The sequence below is a fragment of the Tarenaya hassleriana genome, unplaced genomic scaffold (assembly GCF_000463585.1).
Source record: "Tarenaya hassleriana unplaced genomic scaffold, ASM46358v1 Cleome4, whole genome shotgun sequence".
NCBI classification, from domain to species: Eukaryota; Viridiplantae; Streptophyta; class Magnoliopsida; order Brassicales; family Cleomaceae; genus Tarenaya; species Tarenaya hassleriana.
In genome coordinates this window covers 6,521,605-6,542,106 of record NW_010966881.1, presented here as the reverse complement: position 1 = coordinate 6,542,106, position 20,502 = coordinate 6,521,605, and the positions used below count along the sequence as shown (strand labels likewise).

Sequence of the window (20,502 nt, the reverse complement as noted above, 5' to 3'; positions counted from 1 at the left end):
CATGAGCTTGAGAGAAAAAAAATCATACGCAACCATAGCGAAAGAAAAAAAAAAATCTTTTTTTCCCCTATCCCTCACTGAATTCCCTCCTCTTGTTATCTGGGTTTATACCCAATCCGTGCAAAAGTCACGAGATTCGAAGGAATCTTCCATTGTGTGCGTGTGTTCGTACCATGAGGATCCGGAAACGACAAGTCCCTCTTCCTTTGTCGTCTCTGTTACCGGTCCCTCTCTCAGATCTCTACTTCAACCGCTCACCGGCCACCACCGACGGCGACGAGGGTGATGGCGGTATAGGCGTTCCTCCTCCTCATCCGCCGTCAGATGTTTCTGATGAGCTGATCCGACGGTGGGGCGTTGATTTTTCTGATCATGGAGCCCATGATGACGATGAGAAGGATCTGAATGAGGAGGAGAAGGCGGCTTTGGTTAGTAACACGGAACTAAAGAGATACACAACTCATTCTTCGTTGTCTTGCTTTTTTTAATTCTTTCTTGTTGTTACTTAAAGAAAAAAAACAGTTTTCGACCGCGCGCACTTGTGTTGAGTAAGATCATTCTTTTGTTTCAAACTGATGGGGGGAAAAACCTGTCCGATTTCTCTGCAGAATTTTCATTCGTTTTGTGTCTTTTGTCTTTCCTGATGATTTGTCCAAAGGACAATACAATGTTTGGAGAAGGAGAAGAGAGTGAAGAAGAAGTGGGGAGGTGAGTGAACATCTGATTCAATTATGTTTTCCACTTGAAAGTCTTCTCCTTTCATGTTGATCTTTACGCTGCAATAACAAAGTTTTAGATAAAGTCTGTTCTCTTGAAAGAAAAAAAAAATCAAGCTTTATGAAAAAAGATGAAATTTTGATGTAAACCCATAAAAGGAAAACGGCTAGAAGTTCGAAGACTTCGTGCTTTTGAGGGTTATGGACACTGCTTTATGTATGTAAGCATCGACGCTTCCTTCCAATTATTCAGGACGCGATGAATCTGGAGTGCCATAGCTTCAAGCTATTGCCTTTTTTTTTTTTGTTATCACGTGGTTATCTTGCCCTCTAGATCTACCCATTTGGCATATATACATACGAGTATAAATACAAAGTAGATATATATGTATATACACAGCTCACAGTGGTGCACATTCCCATATCGATATACACATGGTGCTCTGATTTTTTTTTAACTCACGAATCTCTCATTATCATCCTAATTAATCAAGTCTTGCGTATCGTTTTGCTTCTGTCGGGTAGCGAGAACGTTGGTCCGGATCCAGAAACAGCTTCCGGGAACCCCTCGCTCGAATCAGGCTCTCCACCGCAGCAAGGTAAGCAAAAATGGTAAACAGATAGAGCATAGCAATGAGCAATTTATAGTTTGTGGGGAAGATTATGTATCTATATGCGGTGCATTGGGTTTTGTTCACTGGTCGCACCTGATTCTATGTGTGTGTACAGAGGGGCAAAAGGTTGTTCCTTTGAAGAGGAGAAGAGGCACGAGCTCTGAGGAGAACAACAGCAAAACCAAAGCCTGCAGGGCAAGCGTTAGCGAGGAGACGAAGATGAAGAAACACGTGGGAGATATCAAGAAAGCAGAAGCCGAGCATGCAGGTATGGCGCCATCAAGGGGACGGAAGAAAGGTAGAGGCGCTTCTTCATTGGCTGAAGGATCGAGGTGTAGCCGCGTGAACGGGAGAGGATGGAGGTGCTGTCAGCAGACGAGACAAGGCTATTCTCTGTGTCAGCATCATTTAGGGAAAGGGAGACTTAGAAGCAGAAAAGGGCATGCAAAGAAGAAAGAGATCACGAAGAAGAGGGCGAAGCTTGGGATGGTGGTGAAGGCTCGCTCCATAAGCAGTCTGCTTGTTCAAACTTCTGGTGCGGAGATAACTTCGACAACAGATCACTATGGTGGTGGTGATAAGTGAGTTTGCAGATCAAGATATGATCATATATGACAATGTGAGGATATACAACAAAAAAACAGAGTATTATTATGGCAACTAATTCAGTGAATGTATAAAAAAAACTAAATAATTAGAACAAGTCTGAAATATCAGACAAAACATGTATGCATGATCAATAGCCGCACAAGCATGCCCTGAAACGCCAAACAGATTCAGAACCAACAAGGATCATCGTCATGTTTTGTCTGCTAGAGCTTCGAATCCGCCATTTCAAGAAGGTCATTTAGGCCCCTGAGCAAATTCCAGAGGGGGACCTCTCCAGATTCCATAAGGATTTCGTCATTGAAAGATCTTTTTCAAGAAAGAATCTTAATCGTTCTCCAATGCATAACTATAAAGGGGAAATGAATTTCAAACCTCGAGTTATGACTGCAAATGGTAGTCAAGAGTGAAGGCCCGGATATCTGAAGGACTACTCCCGGCCCTGAAAACGAGCAAATCGTGATAAGAAACGTCGATTTAAAGCACAAGTGTGAAGGCATGAACTGGTAACAATCGTCGGTCCGAGCACGGAGATGCACCTTTTATTGATGGTACCATAGTGAAACTTAATTCCTCCATTTTTGACATCTTCCAAGTACTGCAAAAAAACATATCTGTAAGCACGGATTGTGCGAAAATCGTGAGTTTTCTTTCATCCTGTCCCCATTCTTACCAAATTTAAGGTAACAAAAATCGATGAAAACGATAGAGAATCAAATGGTATCTCGTCCAACGCAAAGAGACGACACTCTGATGACTCGGGACCAGGCGCAAAATGTGGACTCTTCAGCTTTGCTAAGAATATAACATAAGTCTGTCTCCAAATATTAGTAAGCCATATTGTGTGTATATATATATATTCAGCAATGAGATCAGCCATTTCTGTCTTACTTGGCCGATAAGAGGAATGTCGAGTTGTGCAAAAGGTGATACAACTTCAACTTCGGCTCCTGCTTCTTCCCACGTTTCCCTCACCGCTCCATCCAAAGCTGATTCCCCGATTTCCAAGTATCCCGCAGGAAGAGTCCTGTGTCCACACATCATCATCATCATCATCATCATCATCATCTATCATGAACTTCCTGTTCAAGATACGGATAAAGATGATATGAAGATTTTCTTTTTTTTTTGCATACCAAAGACCAAATGAAGGTTGAATGTTACGTTTGCAGAGTAAGACCTTCTGTTCATGTTCTATAAGGCAACCTACAACCTGCAGGTACATATATGTAACCTTCTTGAAACAAAGTGCTGACAAAACAGGGCAAGTAAGCAGATCTTGGACTTGAACAAAGAGTTTAATACTTAAACAGTTAAGTTCAGTCAGATTCTCCAGCAAGTGAACAAAATCACTGTAAAACCCCCCACCAAGGAAAATGTCTATACAGTGATTGAAATTGAGATGAAGAGATATTACCATCTTAGGGTTTTGGTAGGCAATTTTGCTGCAATGTGTGCAAATGGCTCGCAACTTCTCCTCCCCGTCAGGTATCTCGTGCTTCGTCTGACCACCACACCATTGACAGTATTTGATCTTACGGACATCTCCCTTCAACACAAAACACCATATGCTTCATCAGTGAACTCGAAGAAACGCATGCCCAGATCTCTTGTATACACACATGTATAAGTTATGAATCAGTATCATATCCTCTGTCCATTCTGCGTTGAGACACGGGTAAGAGAGAGAGAGAGACGACAAAACTGAACCGAAAGCCTAAACCTTCAGGAGATCAAACTTACAGCTGATTGAACAGACGCAGAGGCCGAGGAATTGGAAACTGGGTCGGGCTCCGAACGCGTCGAGGACATCTGATTTTGACCCAAACAGCGGATTCTCCGAGCCGAGAGAAAGGGTGGGACAGGCGAGTTCGAAGCGCAGATAACAGAGGGAAAAGCCGAGAAATTTAGAGGGTTCGCCGACGAAGAGATGAAAGAAACGCCGGCGGACTTGCGGGTCTTCTTCGTCAATCCCTGAGAGATGATAAATCCAGACGACGAGCCCAGAATCTGGATAGCTTTGAGCATTATACGTAAGCTGTTTCAGAGACAAATCTGGGATTTTTCCAAAACCAGATTCTGAAACAGGACCAGGGTTTTGTCGCGACTTCGTCGATTGCTTCGTGGTCGATCGCAAATTCTCGTTGGCCAATCTCTCTGTTCGAAGGATTTTGATTGATTGTTTGTTCGTATGCTTTGACCAAAGTTTGGTATTCACAACTAACAATTCTCAGTAAATTGTAAACCAAATCAAACAGATTTATCATCCACCGCAATTCACAGTGAAAAGCTGGTTATCTTTGAAGAATCAAGGTCGCATCTTTATCCAAATGCCAATCTTTATTTCAAGATTCTATTCTATCCAGTTCAATCACCTGACACAAAGCCGGTTTAATACGATTCACTCCGGTATTCCTATTAGATGATTTAACCAAACCACAGAACCGGTATACAGTAAAGATCTCGCGGCGACCAAAGCAAAACTGAGATAAATATTACCTAATTGAAATACATTTTTTTCGTGAAGATTCCCCGTGCATTTTCATTTTTCACCATTTCATTTTATAATTTTATTTTTTGTTCAAAATTTAAAATTAAACTCCCTTTATTTTTTTTAAAGTTAACTGTAAAGAGCTAATAATTGGTGGTGGGTACGTGAGTGAGGAATAATGACCTGTAAAATAAATTAATAAAATAGTCACAAGCTTTGTCCAACAATTACGTTCGTTAATCCCTTCCTCTAATCATGTTAGATAATTTTGATTAAAGCACCCTATATATATATATATGTATAAATTCATATAGAATAAAAGTATTATGGAATCATTTATGAAATATTTGGGGAGGTAAAATAGTGGTGTCATGTCGCCGATATATACGAGCGACCACGTTGCCGATGGTTATATGCCGCGCACGTATTTGATATCTTACACGATCTTGTCACCGTCCGATTATTTGACTGGGTTTGATCGAGAGGTGAAAACAGTGAGACCACACGAGTTTTGGTACGAACGTCTGCAGAGGAATATACAACTCGACACGCTGTCCAGAGTGTTGGAGGCTTTAATGCTGAGCTGGATTTTTGTCCTTCGATTTAAAATAAAAAAATTAGGATCATTAGAAAAAAAATATGCTTTATTTAGAAATTGACAATCCACATTACTAATTTCAGATCCTCTCTCTCGTTTCCCCTTTTTTAAAAAACAAAGAGCGGTAGCTTCTCTTTAAAGGCCATTGAGGCTCTCTGCTAGCGAGGAGCGAGAAGAAACCAATCGATTCTTTGAAGGTGAATATTCGATTCTCTCTCTCTCTCTCTCTATTTTGATGCCTTGCTCGTATTCTACAATCGTCGAAGATCGTAGGAATCGGGCAAAATCGATTTGTTTTGCTGTTTTCTGGAGTTTGGATCGTCTTCCTTCTTAGAAACCAGTTTGGATATTAGATCATCGTTCGCGCATTTCAGATCTCAGGTTCTGATTCGTTTTTTCCCCCTCGTAATCCGGGATCAGTCTAGTGATTCTGGATTTTGAGTTTAGCCTGCGTGATTCATGATTTTGAACTTTAACGATTTCTTTCTCGTTTCAAATTTGAATTAGTGAGCACCGATTACATTTTTTTTCGATGTTGTTATCTGGGCTTTTCCGAGCTTTTCATTTAGACCCGATCCTAGAATGCGTGTTGTGTTTTAATGAAAGAGAAGCTGCGGCTATATGTTTAATCAAAATGGTTAATCGGGAATAGTCAGGAGTGGCTTTTTGCTCACATTCTATCGATTTGGTTCTGCAAATGAACCTCTTTGGTGATGCATTTACTGTGAACTCGAGATTTTATTTGGAAGACTTGGTCAAAGATTATCTGTTTGATTATTGCTGCAGGCATTAGAAAATGGCGGAATCCGAGGATATCCAGCCTCTCGTCTGTGACAATGGAACTGGAATGGTCAAGGTACGGAAAAGAAACACTCTAAATCTGTAAATTTGGATCAAAGAACCGAGATTGGTATTTTGGAGTGCACTTATAATGAAAGGTGGTGCATTTCTCAGGCAGGATTTGCTGGAGATGATGCCCCAAGGGCCGTCTTCCCAAGTATAGTTGGTCGCCCTCGCCACACTGGAGTGATGGTCGGAATGGGTCAGAAGGATGCCTATGTGGGTGATGAAGCACAGTCCAAGAGAGGTATTCTTACTCTTAAATACCCGATTGAGCACGGTATCGTTAGCAACTGGGATGACATGGAGAAGATTTGGCATCACACTTTCTACAATGAGCTTCGTGTTGCGCCGGAGGAACACCCTGTCCTTCTCACGGAAGCTCCTCTCAATCCCAAGGCAAATCGTGAGAAGATGACCCAGATCATGTTTGAGACCTTCAACACTCCTGCTATGTATGTTGCTATTCAGGCCGTTCTCTCTCTCTACGCCAGTGGCCGAACCACGGGTAAGTAGCAATACCCGTCATTTCTTCTATTGCGGAGTACATGATGGTTGTCTGAACAAGGATTCTTGGATATTAAATCTTAGTGCTTTAGGGATGTTTGTAGAACAACATGGTTTCATGATGTTTCGTTTCTCTTGTCTTGTTTCAGGTATCGTCTTGGACTCAGGAGATGGAGTGAGTCACACGGTTCCCATCTACGAAGGTTACGCCCTCCCACACGCTATCCTGCGTCTGGACCTCGCAGGACGTGACCTCACAGACTACCTCATGAAAATCTTGACGGAACGTGGTTACTCCTTTACCACCACAGCCGAGCGTGAGATTGTCAGAGACATGAAGGAGAAACTCTCCTACATAGCAGTGGACTACGAGCAAGAGATGGAGACGGCCAAGACAAGCTCAGCCGTGGAGAAGAGCTACGAGCTGCCCGACGGTCAGGTCATTACCATAGGGGCAGAGAGATTCCGCTGCCCGGAAGTTCTGTTCCAGCCGTCGTTCATTGGGATGGAAGCAGCAGGTATCCACGAAACGACCTACAACTCGATCATGAAGTGTGATGTGGACATCAGGAAGGATCTATACGGAAACATTGTGCTGAGTGGAGGAACGACGATGTTCCCGGGCATAGCAGACAGGATGAGCAAGGAGATAACGGCTCTCGCCCCGAGCAGCATGAAGATAAAGGTGGTGGCTCCGCCTGAGAGGAAGTACAGTGTCTGGATCGGAGGATCCATTCTGGCATCCCTCAGCACTTTCCAACAGGTTAAAAACATAACACAACACAACTACCTTGTTCTTTGGAACTTGCTTTTGGTTAATTATGAAAAACTCTCTGATTGAGAATTTTGTGTTTGTGCAGATGTGGATAGCCAAGGCCGAGTACGATGAATCCGGACCGTCGATTGTCCACAGGAAATGCTTCTAATAATCTATACATACATATATGCATACACGTTCGGCTTGTTGAGGATTTTGCATTATAATACCAAGTGGTTGCTTTTTTGTTTTTTTACAATTTCGTTTGTGAGTATTCTTTCCATTGTATAACTACCCTCTACTATCATTGTTCTTATGGATTTTTCTCCATTAATTGTTCCACATTCAACCTACAAACATTCACATGAAGACAAGGCAAACTTCTGAGATCAGAAGTTCAAAAACCCTTATGAAATATTTGGAGATATGTCGCCATTTTGTTACATGATAAGCTCAATCCTTTCACTTCAAGAACTGAGATGGTTTTCAGTGAGAAAGAAGAACCCTGGAGATACATTTCAGTTAAATCTGAGTACCGAAACTAACTGTATGGCATTCCAGATTCCTCAGGTTCACCTGCAAAGATAAACGTTCCAGCGAGGTATAGCTTCAGCATATTCGCAATGTACGATCCAATAGAACTGGCTAAGAATGAAGACGTTTTCTCCTCTACTCACCGCAACAGCGACTCCCGTCTCACAAAACTTGGGAATGCAGATTAGTCGCACCGCCTGCCCTTCTGACCCTGTGTGTTCACAAAGGAATATTTACTCGACTTAAGGTTGTCTGAATACAGAATCAGTAAGTATCTTCTTTTTCTTTTTCTCTCGAAAAGTCATACCCTTTAACAAACAAGTCCCGAATTTAACTTGGTTTCCAATGAAGTAAACATGAGGGCAGCTCTCGATCAAGAAAGGGTCTCTGTCGGTAAAAGGGTAGCAACCTGGAGGAAAGATTCACAATCATATAAGAAGACAAGAAAAATATATTAGTAGTTTTGAGAGTTGAACAGCAAGAGAGATCACTCTAACCAAGTGTATTAGGTGCTGTAGGAGCCAGGTGCCTCCATTTCAGTGTCCTCTCCATAAACTCGAGCTTATCCTTGGCCTCTGAATACTTGTCAAGATCATCTACATTCTGTCCCGAAGTTCCGAGAAATCTGCATGGTCGACTCTAAATGCTTCACACTGATTTTGCCAACCAGGTGTAATCGTTCAAAACCAGCATTTTAGGTATATATAGTGGCGTACCTGGCATTATCGAGGTCAAATGAGTGAGGATTTGTACAGGATCTGAATGTGTTATAGGCTGCCGATCCAGGGAAAAGGCATCTGTTCAAGGGCTGAAGAAAATAACGACCCTTTGATTAGATCTCTCGATACAAAATCCCTGATGAGGAAATAAAGTCAGTTTGACAGTTAATTCTGCCGGGCAAACCTGCTGAGGCAAGGAGAAGTTTGCTGGGTCATTTGGGCCTGGCATGATATCTACTGAAACTCCAGCTGCAATCTATGAAAGAACAAAGGTATCGATTGGTTTTTAATCTCCCATGAATCGACAAAGTTACAGGTGGTACCATTGAATCTACCTGAGCTAACAAGATATCAAGTTCCTTGACGGGTTCAGACAGTGTTGATTGATCTTTCGAGGCCAAATTCTATAAAAGCAGCCAACAATGATAATGGTTGGGCCAAGTAGTAGAACATATGAATGCAGCAATGGAGAAAACACCGCAATTAGGATACCTGTCCATTAAAGAGTTTACGAGGAAATTCAACAGAATTTCCAGCAATTATGACATGGACTATCTGTGCTGCAATGCCTTGTTCCTGTTCAAACCGATAGCATAAGAAATTACACCAAAGCAAACAAAAAAGATAGTGTGAAACAAGAAAGCAAAAGATTTGAACCTCCTCATCTCCAAGATGCCCGGTTATATGATCAACAAGAAGCTGAGATTGCAGAGGATTAGACGAATTACTTCCAATGCCCAAACCCGACACAAGAAGAACGTATTTATCTTCATCTGCCGAACAATTCAATGTTTTTTTGAGAGATTGCTTATAAATAATATGATAAATAAGCAGAATTCCACTTGCCAGTGTGATAGCAAAAGGAAGAGAACATAATTCAACTTACTTAGATCAAGAGGCCGCTCTACCTGCGGCGGTAGGCCAGCTTCTAATACATCTTCAACAAAGAATTCGCCAGCACTAGTTTCCTTCCCATGTAATGCAACAACAACACCTACCATGTACACTCAGCCAGGTCAGGGCAAAAAGCTACAACGGTCTGATACTTCGACATCCTCATTTCTCTAAAATTTGCCTTCTAATGCAGATAACCATAATGGTATTCCATCAATGATCCAAGAAGAGGCCCAGAAAAGCTCAAACATGTGTTATACTTCATGAAAAATAGTGAGACAGTAAAGAACAAACGAAAATCAGTGAGTTGAAGAAAATTCACTTGTCAGACCTGTCACATAAGCGGCAGGAGGAAGTGCTGTGCCACCAAGCTTAACTCTCCCACTCTCATCTTCAAGAACCAGATGATCATCCGGGTGCATAAAGTTATGAGGTTTCACGAGTGGAGTAGCCGACCTCTGCATCGTTCATAACATAGAAATTTGAAGGCATTTCACAAGAATCCAGATAGAGAGAGGAAACCCCCATGGGGAGGAAGAATGAAACGCAGCCATGGAAAACCAAACCTCTTTAGAGTATTCATCAAGAATGCAAGGTTTGAGTTTCATGTGCTTGTACAATGTACCAATAATGACACATTCTTTCCCTTTTTCGATTCCCAGAACCGTGCAAACTGCATAACAAGAAGTAAATGCGAACGAAAGGGCTTAAAAGTGCAACTGAACACAGCAAAAATGAGATTCCAATGCTCAAATCCACGGTCCAAACATCTGAACTCCCAAAAATCAGTAATAACTGGCACAGAATCGCAGTAATTAATCTGCTTCAGGAACAGATATTTAAAACCCTAAAATCTAGACACTTACAACCACTGAAATATTACAAATTTGATTCAACCCATTACGCAGAGCCGATGCCGAAGCAAATGCTTGAAAGTGGGCTCCTTTTTCACAATCAAAACAGAAGATCGAGATGAGGGGAGCTCAACGAGAGGTACCTGGCAAATGGGGCTTCCAGTTAGGAACAAGCGAATGAAGAAGTGTTCTCATCAGATGCAAACGAGCAAAGTAAATTTGGCTGTATTGCTGCCCCCTATACATCTCCTTTTGTATCTCGAATCTCTCATCCTGCTTCGAACAGACAAAAAAAAAAAATCGAATCAGATTACAAACCCTAGCACACAGAATCACAGAGAAACGCCGAAAGTCCTGGCTTCTTCACTCGCTGCAATACGGGATAGATCGTAGAAACTTAAGGGGGTGGAAAAAACAAAAACTGGGTTCTAACCAGAGATTCATAAGAAGATTGCTTCGAACCAAAAAAAAATATCGAATCAGATTACAAACCCTAGCACACGGAATCACAAAGAAACACCGAAAGTCCCGGCTTTTTCACTTGCTGCGATAAGAGATAGATCGTAGAGACTTAAGGGAGTGGAAAAAAACAAAAACTGGGTTCTAACCAGAGATTCATAAGAAGATTGCTTCCTCTGGAGAATTTTCTCGGAGTCGATTTCCATGGAGCTGATGGCGGGAAACCCAGCATCCGAAGCCGAAAAAGTATTCAACTTTGGTCTTCTCTTCTGCCGATTTCATGGAGAGGCAAACTTGTCGTGTAAGAGGTAATGGGTTCGAAACTTAAAAATCGATCTACATTTAGATTCTCGTTTTCTTCCCAAACACACGTGAGAGAAAATTTCAGAAACAACAAAAAAAAAAAAAAAAAAAACTTCATTGCAAATGTCTATGGTAATATTTATAAAAATTTATGTATTTTGAAATAAATTAAAAAGTTCTTATATTTACACAACAATATTATAAAGTTCATTATTGTTTTCGGCGATTTATCCTTTATTCTTCTGTCTTTTTTTTTTGTCGTTTTCTTCTTCTTTGATGGCTTGGCGACATGATACGATGTATTATATGGACTGTTATTCTAATGGGTTCTCTTCGTCGCATTTTTTAGGGGTTTGATTTATAATTTCGCAAAAACTTCATCACAGTCGCATTTTTAATACAAAATAAGTTGACCTTGACTCAGATATTACGAATTATTCGATGGGTGTAAATTCCCTCCATTTGTCTGTATTTGTCTAGAGGCCGTTTTTTTAACATATACATACGTACATTACATGTCTGCGGATGCATATATATATGTGGTATTTGTATATTATTAAAAATATAGTGTCATGTTTCGACATTCTTTTTTTCCCGTGTTAGAAGTCATTCAAGTTCGTAATTTTTTAGGCATTTGTCCAACCTAGATTTCCTTGTCAGACCATTAATTTTATATATTATTTATAATATATATATATATATACAAAAAAAAAAAAAAAAAAAAAAAAAAAAACTTCATTGCAAATGTCTATGGTAATATTTATAAAAATTTATGTATTTTGAAATAAATTAAAAAGTTCTTATATTTACACAACAATATTATAAAGTTCATTATTGTTTTCGGCGATTTATCCTTTATTCTTCTGTCTTTTTTTTTTGTCGTTTTCTTCTTCTTTGATGGCTTGGCGACATGATACGATGTATTATATGGACTGTTATTCTAATGGGTTCTCTTCGTCGCATTTTTTAGGGGTTTGATTTATAATTTCGCAAAAACTTCATCACAGTCGCATTTTTAATACAAAATAAGTTGACCTTGACTCAGATATTACGAATTATTCGATGGGTGTAAATTCCCTCCATTTGTCTGTATTTGTCTAGAGGCCGTTTTTTTAACATATACATACGTACATTACATGTCTGCGGATGCATATATATATGTGGTATTTGTATATTATTAAAAATATAGTGTCATGTTTCGACATTCTTTTTTTCCCGTGTTAGAAGTCATTCAAGTTCGTAATTTTTTAGGCATTTGTCCAACCTAGATTTCCTTGTCAGACCATTAATTTTATATATTATTTATAATATATATATATATATATATATATATATTATCTTGTTTTTATATGGTGAAGTTCGCATGTGTCTCACTATAGTTGGAATTTACAATCCTGTTTTTTTTTTTATACATCGAGTCAAGATAGAAATCAAGACCCTCCCAATTTTTGTTTTTTTGGACTAACATTCAAATCATACTTACGTTTGGAAGATAAGTTAAAGCAGCCACATATGAAAATCAAATCGAAACTAATAAAATATCTACAATCAATGCGAGAATCAAAAGTTATAAATTTTTTAAACTTTAATCGAATTCCGATGAAATATAAAATAATCGATCACCCAAATGATGAAAATGATTTTTCTTTGGAAACAAAGTATTTTTCTTAATAAAACTGAATCACAGCAAAATTCGAATTAAAAAAACTCGACATACAAATCAAATATATATACATTTAACGAAACCAAAATAAAGGAATCCAATTATAACCGAAAATAATTGTTCATTCCACATCAATAAATCGAGTTCGACCCAACAGTTGGTGACCCAATGGTTAAGAGGTGAAAGTCATACTCAAGGTCCTGGTTCGATTCCACTGGTAGGGAGGAATGTAATTTTTGGACCAAAATGGTCCATATACAAAAACTGGTCTCATGCCTATGATGGATGTAGTCGGGTCGAAGGTCCGAGAAACCTTCTTAGTTATAAAAAAAAATAAAAAATAAATCGAGTTCATAAAGCTCTAAATGGGAAAAAAAAAACTTAGTTTCCACAAGAACAAAACATGTCTTGTTGTGCCAATCTCGTATAGCATCGAGCATAAATGCAAACCTTAGAAGCAAATGAGCTTATACATATATATTCAACATATAAAATAGAACAGTTATCAATATATCACACACCAAACTCCTAATAGATTTAAATTATAAACGTCAAACCTCCTAATCCTGTATCAAACCAGAGTTACCAAACCCTCAAAGGTCAAATCTTCCATCCAAAGAATGGAAAGCATCCGACAAACCCAAAAACAAAATGAAAATATATATGTAGCTAATCAAGTAATTCCAATCATGCGAATTGCTGAGATTCTGCAAAAACACCATGAAACTGGGAGGAGGAAGAAGCGTGATCCATGGCGAAGGGCAAATACGGAAATTCACCGAGTTCATGAATAAACCCATCTACATCTCCCAAGCCGTTCAAGAACCCTCCCGAGCTCTCGCCATTACCATTCCAAGTTCTCGTATCATCTTCCTCGTCGTCATAATCTTTTCCTTCTTCTACGCCTGCGTTTGCGTAAAACAGGCGTTCGAAGGCGGGGTCTTTGTTCATGGCGTGGGCTTGATGATGATGAAGGCGACGCTGATCATGATCTTCTCTGGGGCTCTTCTTCGGACCCTTTTGATGATTTTGAATATGTTGATGGCTGTCGGAGTCGTCCGGTTTTCCGGTGAGTCTTTGGACGAGTTCTCGGAAGTTGGCAACATCCGTCTTTATGATCTCTGGAGCAAATATGTGAATGATCCGTATTTTGGGCTTCGATTTCGATATTGTTCTTGACTGTTTGTGCATGGCCAAGGTTGAACTTCTCTTGCCGACGATGGTTTCCATGTCAAGATTAGGGTTCATGCGATTTTAGAGAGAGAGAGACGGAGATAGATAGAGAGAGAGAGAGTTTGTGAATTTTATGTTAGAAAGGTTTGGTATGGCTATATAGGATGAAAAATGATATGCAAAAGTCTTGTTTTGGATTTAAACTTTTTGTCACTGACTTGCAATAATTATTTCTACAATTACAGAGTTTTTTAAAATTTATATATAATTCGTTGTGAGAATTAGGATGTGCATAGAGATGTTAATTATATTGGTCTATAGACAATTTTATATACAAATTAAAGATCAGAATGACAGGCAGTTTGTAGAGAATAACACAATTAATTAATGATTGGATTAATTGAAATATATATAAATATGTTTACATTATAATATATGACACGAGAACCCTTGGTCTCCCAAAACGTGAAATAAATTAACACGAACGTTAATGGAGACATCACCATGTGGTCCCCTCCTACTAACCAACAAATCATTATCATATTGGAATTTCTCTAATATTTCATATTATATTTTATGCATATTACATACTCACACGCCTATATATATATATATACACACACACACACTTATATGATATATACATACACATTAAACAAAGTAAACAGAGTAAGCCGACTGCACTCGATGGGAGTTCATTTCTAAAGCATGCATATGGTTTCCGACATCTTGAAGTTTGGCAGACTTGGTTCTGATCTCCTCTTCCATTTGTTTTTCTTTTTCTTGTACATGTACGATACATGAATATATACATACGCATGCATATATGTATTTGTACGTGTTTGTGTTCACGTATATGCAGCTGATTTTTTAAAAAAAAAGAAACATACTAATGTTATTTAAATAAAATATATTAAAAATTAAAAGGTTCATTAATATATACCATATCTTATATTTCTAATGAAACTATTAACAAAAGCATATAGGATTTGGATCGTAGCGAATGATTGGTGACTAATATCTTCTACTTTATCATATAAATATTTCAATGGCATATAGAGATTTTTGCTAGATATCGAATCAAACACGTACAATATATAGATATATATCGTAGAATCCAAAAGCAAAGGAACCGCGATTTTAACATTCATTATTATCAAACATATACCTTACATATATAGATATATATACATACACACCTATATATATATATATGCGTGTGTGTGACCCACGTCCTTCTTCTGCAACCACACGAGGCAGTTGCAATTCGTGACGCCATTGTTCCCCATTAATAATTGCTTCATTTTGTTTCTTCACTATTTTACATTTTTTTAGTGAATCCCACAACCATTTCTTCAACAAATATATGTTGATAGATGCTTACATGCTAAAATATAAACGGCCTCTTTCTACGAATAGTTAAATGACAAATACACGATATACATATATAGCCGGCTTAAAAATGATACACCATACGAGAATCTAGGCACTGTCTTTTTAATATAAAGATACAAGTTGGGTTTATAGAGTTATTCAAATATTTTATAGCAATTTTATAACATTTTGCACAAAATGATTAATGATGTGATGATCTGTCAAACCTTCATAACTTCGGAAAAATAAATAAAAAATGATGCAATATATGTGCTAGATTTTAATATGTATACCTACATGCGTATAGCGATATATAAATCGCATTGTTAGTTTTTTATACACTAATTGTTTTGGTAGTATAAGAAGATAGATGCATTATTCAAATAATATTGGAATATAATTCGCACGTATATTAATTCAGTAACCAGCCGCGACCTGGAATATATACCAGTTGACATATATCTCCATTATCTGTATGACAACTATATATAGAGAAAATAACTGGAGACAACTAACACCTGTGATATTTTGTTAAATTAAAATGTGCTCAAGAAACTTTAGGAATGTGATGTATTATATATAAGGGATACAATGTATTTATTTAAAAGTTTTCGTTGCACAAATCAAATCTATTTGTAATCTTATTATTATGCCAAAATCTAAATTTAAATTTACCCAAAAAAGACGGGCCTAAATTTAAGGGGCGGGCGGAATGTGGTTGATAGTAGATATTCCAGGTCGATTTAATCTATTTTATATTTTATTTTTTGGGAAAAATTATAATCATTAAATTTTATATCTTTTTTTATTAATTTCATATTTTTTAATTTTTTTAATGTCATTTTATAAAGAATTTTAGTTTTGATTTATATTTTTACAATTATTCGCAGATTCTGTCAAAATTCGATTTAAAATTAATTTATTTGATTCAAAATATAGTTAAATATTGTTTATCTGATTTGATTCTATTTTGATATATAAGAAAATAAGATAATATTGTGTTTAATATCTATAAAATATAAAAAAAGCTAAATTCAATATTAATTAGGGCATCTACAAGATCCGATGTATGACAGCCATCCGATGTACACGTGAAGGTGAGATCTGACGGTCAGAAAAGAGCCCAACCTGAACTTGATAAAAGGATTTAGTTTTTGTACGGCTTGCGTCAGACGAAACACGACTCTCGTGCCCTCTTAGGATGCGGCCCACATACGCAATAAGCCGCTAGATGGTCGACACGTGTCTGCACGTTAGACGTATGGATATGTGGGTCCCAGAATCTTTTGACGTGGTTCCCAGTCCCCCGGACTTCTGCTTAGCTGGAATTATCAGTTTTGATTTGTTTTTGTCTAGTATTCGCTCTCTATTTTAAACTTGAAAATTTTAATTTTTTTTAAATAGTTCTTATGATAAAAATAATATTCTGATTATTTTACTTTTTCATATCATTCTTTGATGAAATTAAATTTTTGTTTCATGAAATAAAAATATGTCATTTTTTCATTTTGGTAATCCGAAAACCTAAAAACTATTAATCCAGTTACCGAATAATATACGAAATAAAATATTATTTATTTTGATTTCTTTTTTAATCCAAAAACAAAAGTGGATGTTCCAAAACATTTTAAAATCCCTTATGGTCCGATATTTGTTTTAGAATTAATGTGAGAGATGATCAAATATCCAATCATACAAATGATCTCCACAAATCACTGGTTCCTGATCCGGACAAACAAAAAGTGGCATAACATCGCCGGAGTTGTTGGAACTTGAACACGCACACACACATATATGATATATGTATATATGTATATGTACATGCGAGTATATACACACACATACACACATCTACATATGTATGTATGAATGCATGATTGAGTTCATATTGTTAACGAGTCTCGACTAAAAAAACTGTTGTTCCCCACGGGGGAGGCATGGCAAGAAGACAAATGTGAGAAAGCATATTATATAATCTCTCATTCACCAACCTAATAATCATTCATATATATGATTATTGAAGTACAACATGCTCAGACCTTATCTAGACTAATCAATCGCCACTCTTCTATGAATATGAAACAGCCAAAGAGCCCATGGGGTTAATTATGGGTTTAGTAAGTTATTTGGGCTTTTGGGCCTTTCGGCCCATTTTCTCGCCATTCATGCCACCAAGGTCCAAGAGATTTTCCGCCTTTCATTTTTCATAATAGGTCAATCGACGGAGCTTATCTTTTGCCGTCGGGATTTGGATAAAATTACAGCAAATGCCAACCGCATCATTCCCCTTTAGAACTTTCCGATATGTTCGATGGGCAAAATGGGAAATTATGATAACCCTGCTCCTGAGCTTTCGAAATCCCTAATTCCAGAGAAGCGCCGAAGATTGAAAAATAATTAAGCTTGAAATCTCCGAAATTCGTACAAATCCCACCACTCTTTCACTTCACTCTCCACTTGGATTTTATCGGATTGGTTGAATTTTCTTTCAATTTCTCATCTTTTTGTCTGGGTTTTGGAGAAGAAGATGAAGGCGTCGCTCAAGTTCCGGGACGAGCAGAAGCCTCTGTTCAGAGCAAAAGTGCCTCTGAGCATCTTGGGTTTGCCGTTTCAATCGGGGATTGTCGCCGGAGAATCCAAGGAACTCAGTCTGAATCTTTCCACCTTTTTCGAATCTGGGCCTGCTGTCAAAATCGCCTACCGTCCCAACGATACGTGGAACCCTTTCTCTCTCATCGTCAAGACCGGGACAGGCTCGTTTGGTTCGCCCATCTCGAGCTCCATGGTCATGAGCGCCGAGTTTAATCTTCTGGGCAAGGGGAATCCTAGCTTCATGCTTCACTTTAAGCCCCAGTTCGGCGATTTCTCTGTCAAGAAATCGTATTCGTCCGTCTTCGATCGGAATCTGATTAAATCGATCAATGGAGCCGTGTCGGAGGAGGATTCGTCGATCGAGGTGGTTGATTCCCCGGCGGTCAACGGATGCGGTGGCGCGTTCAAAAAGGTTACGGTTTTGCCGTCCACGACTGCCGGAGACATCGCCGGGTTGATCTCCGGCGTCGAAGTAGCGGCGAGGTCGTCGCTACCGGTGAGAGGACGTGCCGTCTTGAATTTCCGATGGGGGGTTAGGGTCCCTTTGGAGATCAGGCACGATCTCGATCCAACGGCTGAGATTTCTCTGCGGAGATTTCCTTTCCTGGTGATGAACAAAATAGGAATCGAACACGTGGATGGCCCAATCGCCAAAGAATCCAAACCCCCGAACGACCCGGGTAAGGTCTCGGGTCCGGGTCCGGGTCCGGGTCAGCGGGGAAATACTGACGTGACGGAGGTGTGCTTGGCCGTCAACCGGCAGCTAGAGGCGCTGCAATCGGAGAATGGGCAGCTAAAGAGAGCCGTGGAGGATCTCCGGAGAGAGATATCAAACGGTCGGCCATTTTCTCCGGCGACGATGGATTTCGGGTCGTCGAAGTTCAGGGAATCGGAGAGGAGCGATGGTAATTCGAGGGTCGATCGGAGGAACAACGAGAAGAAGGCGACGTCGGATTATGGCGGGAAAAGGAATCCGGCGGAGAGGGACGTGACGGAGGAGCTGAAGAAAGCCTTAAAGGGAGCTGCTTGAACTTGAAGCTCCATTGACGCCGTGATGAAGCTAAGGCTTTAGTTATATAGCTTCTTCATTTTTAAGATCGACAATGGCTCTGTACTTATGGGTTGCAGTTTATGGTTTCTGAAACTCTGCAGAATGGTAATTCAGTGGAAATATCCAGTTTTCGGCAAAGTTTTGGTCGCGGGTTTTGATCGTGTCCGAGCAAATGGTAAATTAATCTTAGCTTAGAGGCAAAGCTGTGACTCTACCTCGTAAAAAATGCCAAATCTTTTGTCGAATTTCCATCTTTTCGTTTGCTTAAAGCTGCATAAACGCACTGCAGAACACAGAATCTTTGTCTTGAAGTGCAACCAAAACTGAAGAAGAAATGTGTCTTGCCGTTAATGACAACGTGAAAAACACAGTTTGACCTTTACCCAGAAACGCCTTTGCCAAATCCCACATATAGACACGCCTATATATGTGAGTATATATATATGTACACACACACACGCATAGATAAACGAAGTTCATACACTTAAATCACCATCTTAGTTCTTTTTTTTTTTTTACCACTCAAAAGAATGAGATCACCCTTCTCAATCTCCCTCTCAATTCTCGGCCTCTTCTTATTCACCTCTTCTCCCACGACCTGCAACGACGACGACATTGTTCAGGAAACATGCAATAAATGCTCAAGGAACGACCCTAACATCGAATCCCGCTTGTGCATAGCCGCCCTCGGCTCGGACCCTCGGAGCCCCCGTGCCCATCTACCCGACCTCGGTAAGATCTCCATCAATCTTCTACGTCACAACGCCACAAACACGAGAAGGTACATAAGAAAACTCCTAAGGAACAAGAAGCTTGAACCCATGATGAGATCTTGCTTGGCGGATTGTCTCGATCTTTATTCAGACGCCATCGTCACTCTCAAGCAAGCCCGTCAGGATTACATGTAAGAGATTAAAAAAAAAATCTGATATGGATGTTACAAAAGAATTCTCTCTCTCTCTCATGGGATGGGATCTGTTTCGTTACAGGGAAAGGCGTTACAGTGATGCGAACATTGATGTGAGCTCTGTGCTCGATGCCTCTGTGACATGCGAAGATGGGTTTAAAGAGAGAAGGTTCATCGTTTCGCCATTGTCGGAGAGGAACAACTTCACTTTTCAGTTGTCGGCAATTTCGCTCTGCGTTATAAATATGCTCCTCTCTGACTGAGTGTATACTAATTATATAGTATCGTATAGATTCCTCTTCTTACATGTGATTCATAACCCAAAACTGTCGGGATTTAGTAAAATGAAAGAAATACATGTAACATACAAATTTATAGTTTCTCTCTGTTTTTCCGTCTTTGAATCGCCAAATATATATATATATATATGTGTATGTGTGTGTGTGCGCGCGTGTGAGTTTTGTACAAATTTAGATGATATACATGCGCAAACACTAGACAATAACATTAAAAAAAAATCTCATTGATTATGCAATTTATAGATTTGGTGAGAGATGATCATCAGATATGGATCTTGGTATGAATTAGATACTGGAAAAAGGTTAATAAGGAAAATTTGGATCTAGATAAAATTGCGGTAAAGAAGAAGAGCCACCGGATTCCGAGGATAACTCCGGCGGACCAGCCGCCGGCTGAACTGTAAGAAAGTCGGCATCTTTTTATCAGTAGTAACAAAGGGCATTCCTTTAGATTCCCTTTTTCGTCAAAGATATTTCTCTACCGCTAAATTAAAGTATTAAACACGATATCTCTCACCACCACATTTTGATGAGTAGGAATGCTCTCGGCC

At 39.1% G+C, this 20,502-nt stretch overlaps 7 protein-coding genes across 14 annotated transcripts; 4 read left to right on the top strand and 3 right to left on the bottom strand.

Annotated features, from left to right (window-relative positions):
- The first annotated feature begins 11 nt into the window (after positions 1 to 11).
- LOC104824476 lies at positions 12 to 2,070 on the top strand. The gene is made up of 4 exons (XM_010556577.1): positions 12 to 428; positions 659 to 708; positions 1,242 to 1,315; positions 1,446 to 2,070. Exons 1-4 carry the CDS (start codon positions 174 to 176, stop codon positions 1,913 to 1,915), a joined length of 849 nt encoding a protein of 282 aa, XP_010554879.1. The 5' UTR covers positions 12 to 173; the 3' UTR covers positions 1,916 to 2,070.
- Positions 1,959 to 4,227, bottom strand: LOC104824477 (nudix hydrolase 23, chloroplastic-like). Of its 3 annotated transcripts, none has more exons than XM_010556579.1 (8): positions 3,680 to 4,227; positions 3,354 to 3,485; positions 3,073 to 3,149; positions 2,828 to 2,963; positions 2,610 to 2,750; positions 2,476 to 2,534; positions 2,312 to 2,378; positions 1,959 to 2,210 (listed from the first exon to the last, which is right to left on the bottom strand). In XM_010556579.1, exons 1-7 carry the CDS (start codon positions 3,962 to 3,964, stop codon positions 2,318 to 2,320), a joined length of 891 nt encoding a protein of 296 aa, XP_010554881.1. In that variant the 5' UTR covers positions 3,965 to 4,227; the 3' UTR covers positions 1,959 to 2,210; positions 2,312 to 2,317. The 3 variants fall into 3 exon arrangements, with proteins under 3 accessions (XP_010554881.1, XP_010554882.1, XP_010554880.1); XM_010556580.1 differs by having other exon boundaries at positions 1,959 to 2,185; XM_010556578.1 differs by having other exon boundaries at positions 1,959 to 2,378.
- Positions 4,228 to 5,116: 889 nt separating this feature from the next.
- On the top strand, positions 5,117 to 7,459 carry LOC104824474 (actin-1). 2 transcript variants are annotated; one of them, XM_010556570.1, is made up of 5 exons: positions 5,117 to 5,222; positions 5,812 to 5,881; positions 5,980 to 6,373; positions 6,522 to 7,135; positions 7,233 to 7,459. In XM_010556570.1, the coding sequence occupies exons 2-5, from the start codon at positions 5,822 to 5,824 to the stop codon at positions 7,296 to 7,298; spliced, it is 1,134 nt and encodes a 377-aa protein (XP_010554872.1). In that variant the 5' UTR covers positions 5,117 to 5,222; positions 5,812 to 5,821; the 3' UTR covers positions 7,299 to 7,459. The 2 variants fall into 2 exon arrangements, with proteins under 2 accessions (XP_010554872.1, XP_010554874.1); XM_010556572.2 differs by lacking the exon at positions 5,117 to 5,222 and adding an exon at positions 5,306 to 5,406.
- A 35-nt stretch (positions 7,460 to 7,494) lies between these two features.
- LOC104824475 (DNA polymerase delta small subunit) lies at positions 7,495 to 10,904 on the bottom strand. 4 transcript variants are annotated; one of them, XM_010556573.2, is made up of 14 exons: positions 10,739 to 10,904; positions 10,274 to 10,406; positions 9,843 to 9,949; positions 9,608 to 9,734; positions 9,269 to 9,376; positions 9,040 to 9,155; positions 8,875 to 8,958; positions 8,718 to 8,786; positions 8,567 to 8,638; positions 8,380 to 8,471; positions 8,161 to 8,288; positions 7,971 to 8,072; positions 7,807 to 7,874; positions 7,495 to 7,705 (listed from the first exon to the last, which is right to left on the bottom strand). In XM_010556573.2, the coding sequence occupies exons 1-14, from the start codon at positions 10,793 to 10,795 to the stop codon at positions 7,652 to 7,654; spliced, it is 1,317 nt and encodes a 438-aa protein (XP_010554875.1). In that variant the 5' UTR covers positions 10,796 to 10,904; the 3' UTR covers positions 7,495 to 7,651. The 4 variants fall into 4 exon arrangements, with proteins under 4 accessions (XP_010554875.1, XP_010554876.1, XP_010554878.1 ...); XM_010556574.2 differs by having other exon boundaries at positions 10,274 to 10,403; XM_010556576.2 differs by lacking the exon at positions 10,739 to 10,904 and adding an exon at positions 10,623 to 10,717 and having other exon boundaries at positions 10,274 to 10,403.
- A 2,177-nt stretch (positions 10,905 to 13,081) lies between these two features.
- LOC104824473 (VQ motif-containing protein 17-like) lies at positions 13,082 to 13,823 on the bottom strand. Its single transcript, XM_010556569.2, has one exon. It carries the CDS (start codon positions 13,801 to 13,803, stop codon positions 13,243 to 13,245), a length of 561 nt encoding a protein of 186 aa, XP_010554871.1. The 5' UTR covers positions 13,804 to 13,823; the 3' UTR covers positions 13,082 to 13,242.
- Positions 13,824 to 17,142: 3,319 nt separating this feature from the next.
- On the top strand, positions 17,143 to 18,883 carry LOC104824470. Its single transcript, XM_010556566.1, has one exon. The coding sequence runs from the start codon at positions 17,630 to 17,632 to the stop codon at positions 18,722 to 18,724; it is 1,095 nt and encodes a 364-aa protein (XP_010554868.1). The 5' UTR covers positions 17,143 to 17,629; the 3' UTR covers positions 18,725 to 18,883.
- Positions 18,838 to 20,047, top strand: LOC104824471 (putative invertase inhibitor). Of its 2 annotated transcripts, XM_010556568.1 has the most exons (3): positions 18,838 to 18,920; positions 19,369 to 19,649; positions 19,735 to 20,047. In XM_010556568.1, the coding sequence occupies exons 1-3, from the start codon at positions 18,918 to 18,920 to the stop codon at positions 19,913 to 19,915; spliced, it is 465 nt and encodes a 154-aa protein (XP_010554870.1). In that variant the 5' UTR covers positions 18,838 to 18,917; the 3' UTR covers positions 19,916 to 20,047. The 2 variants fall into 2 exon arrangements, with proteins under 2 accessions (XP_010554870.1, XP_010554869.1); XM_010556567.2 differs by lacking the exon at positions 18,838 to 18,920 and having other exon boundaries at positions 19,184 to 19,649.
- Positions 20,048 to 20,502: the final 455 nt, after the last annotated feature.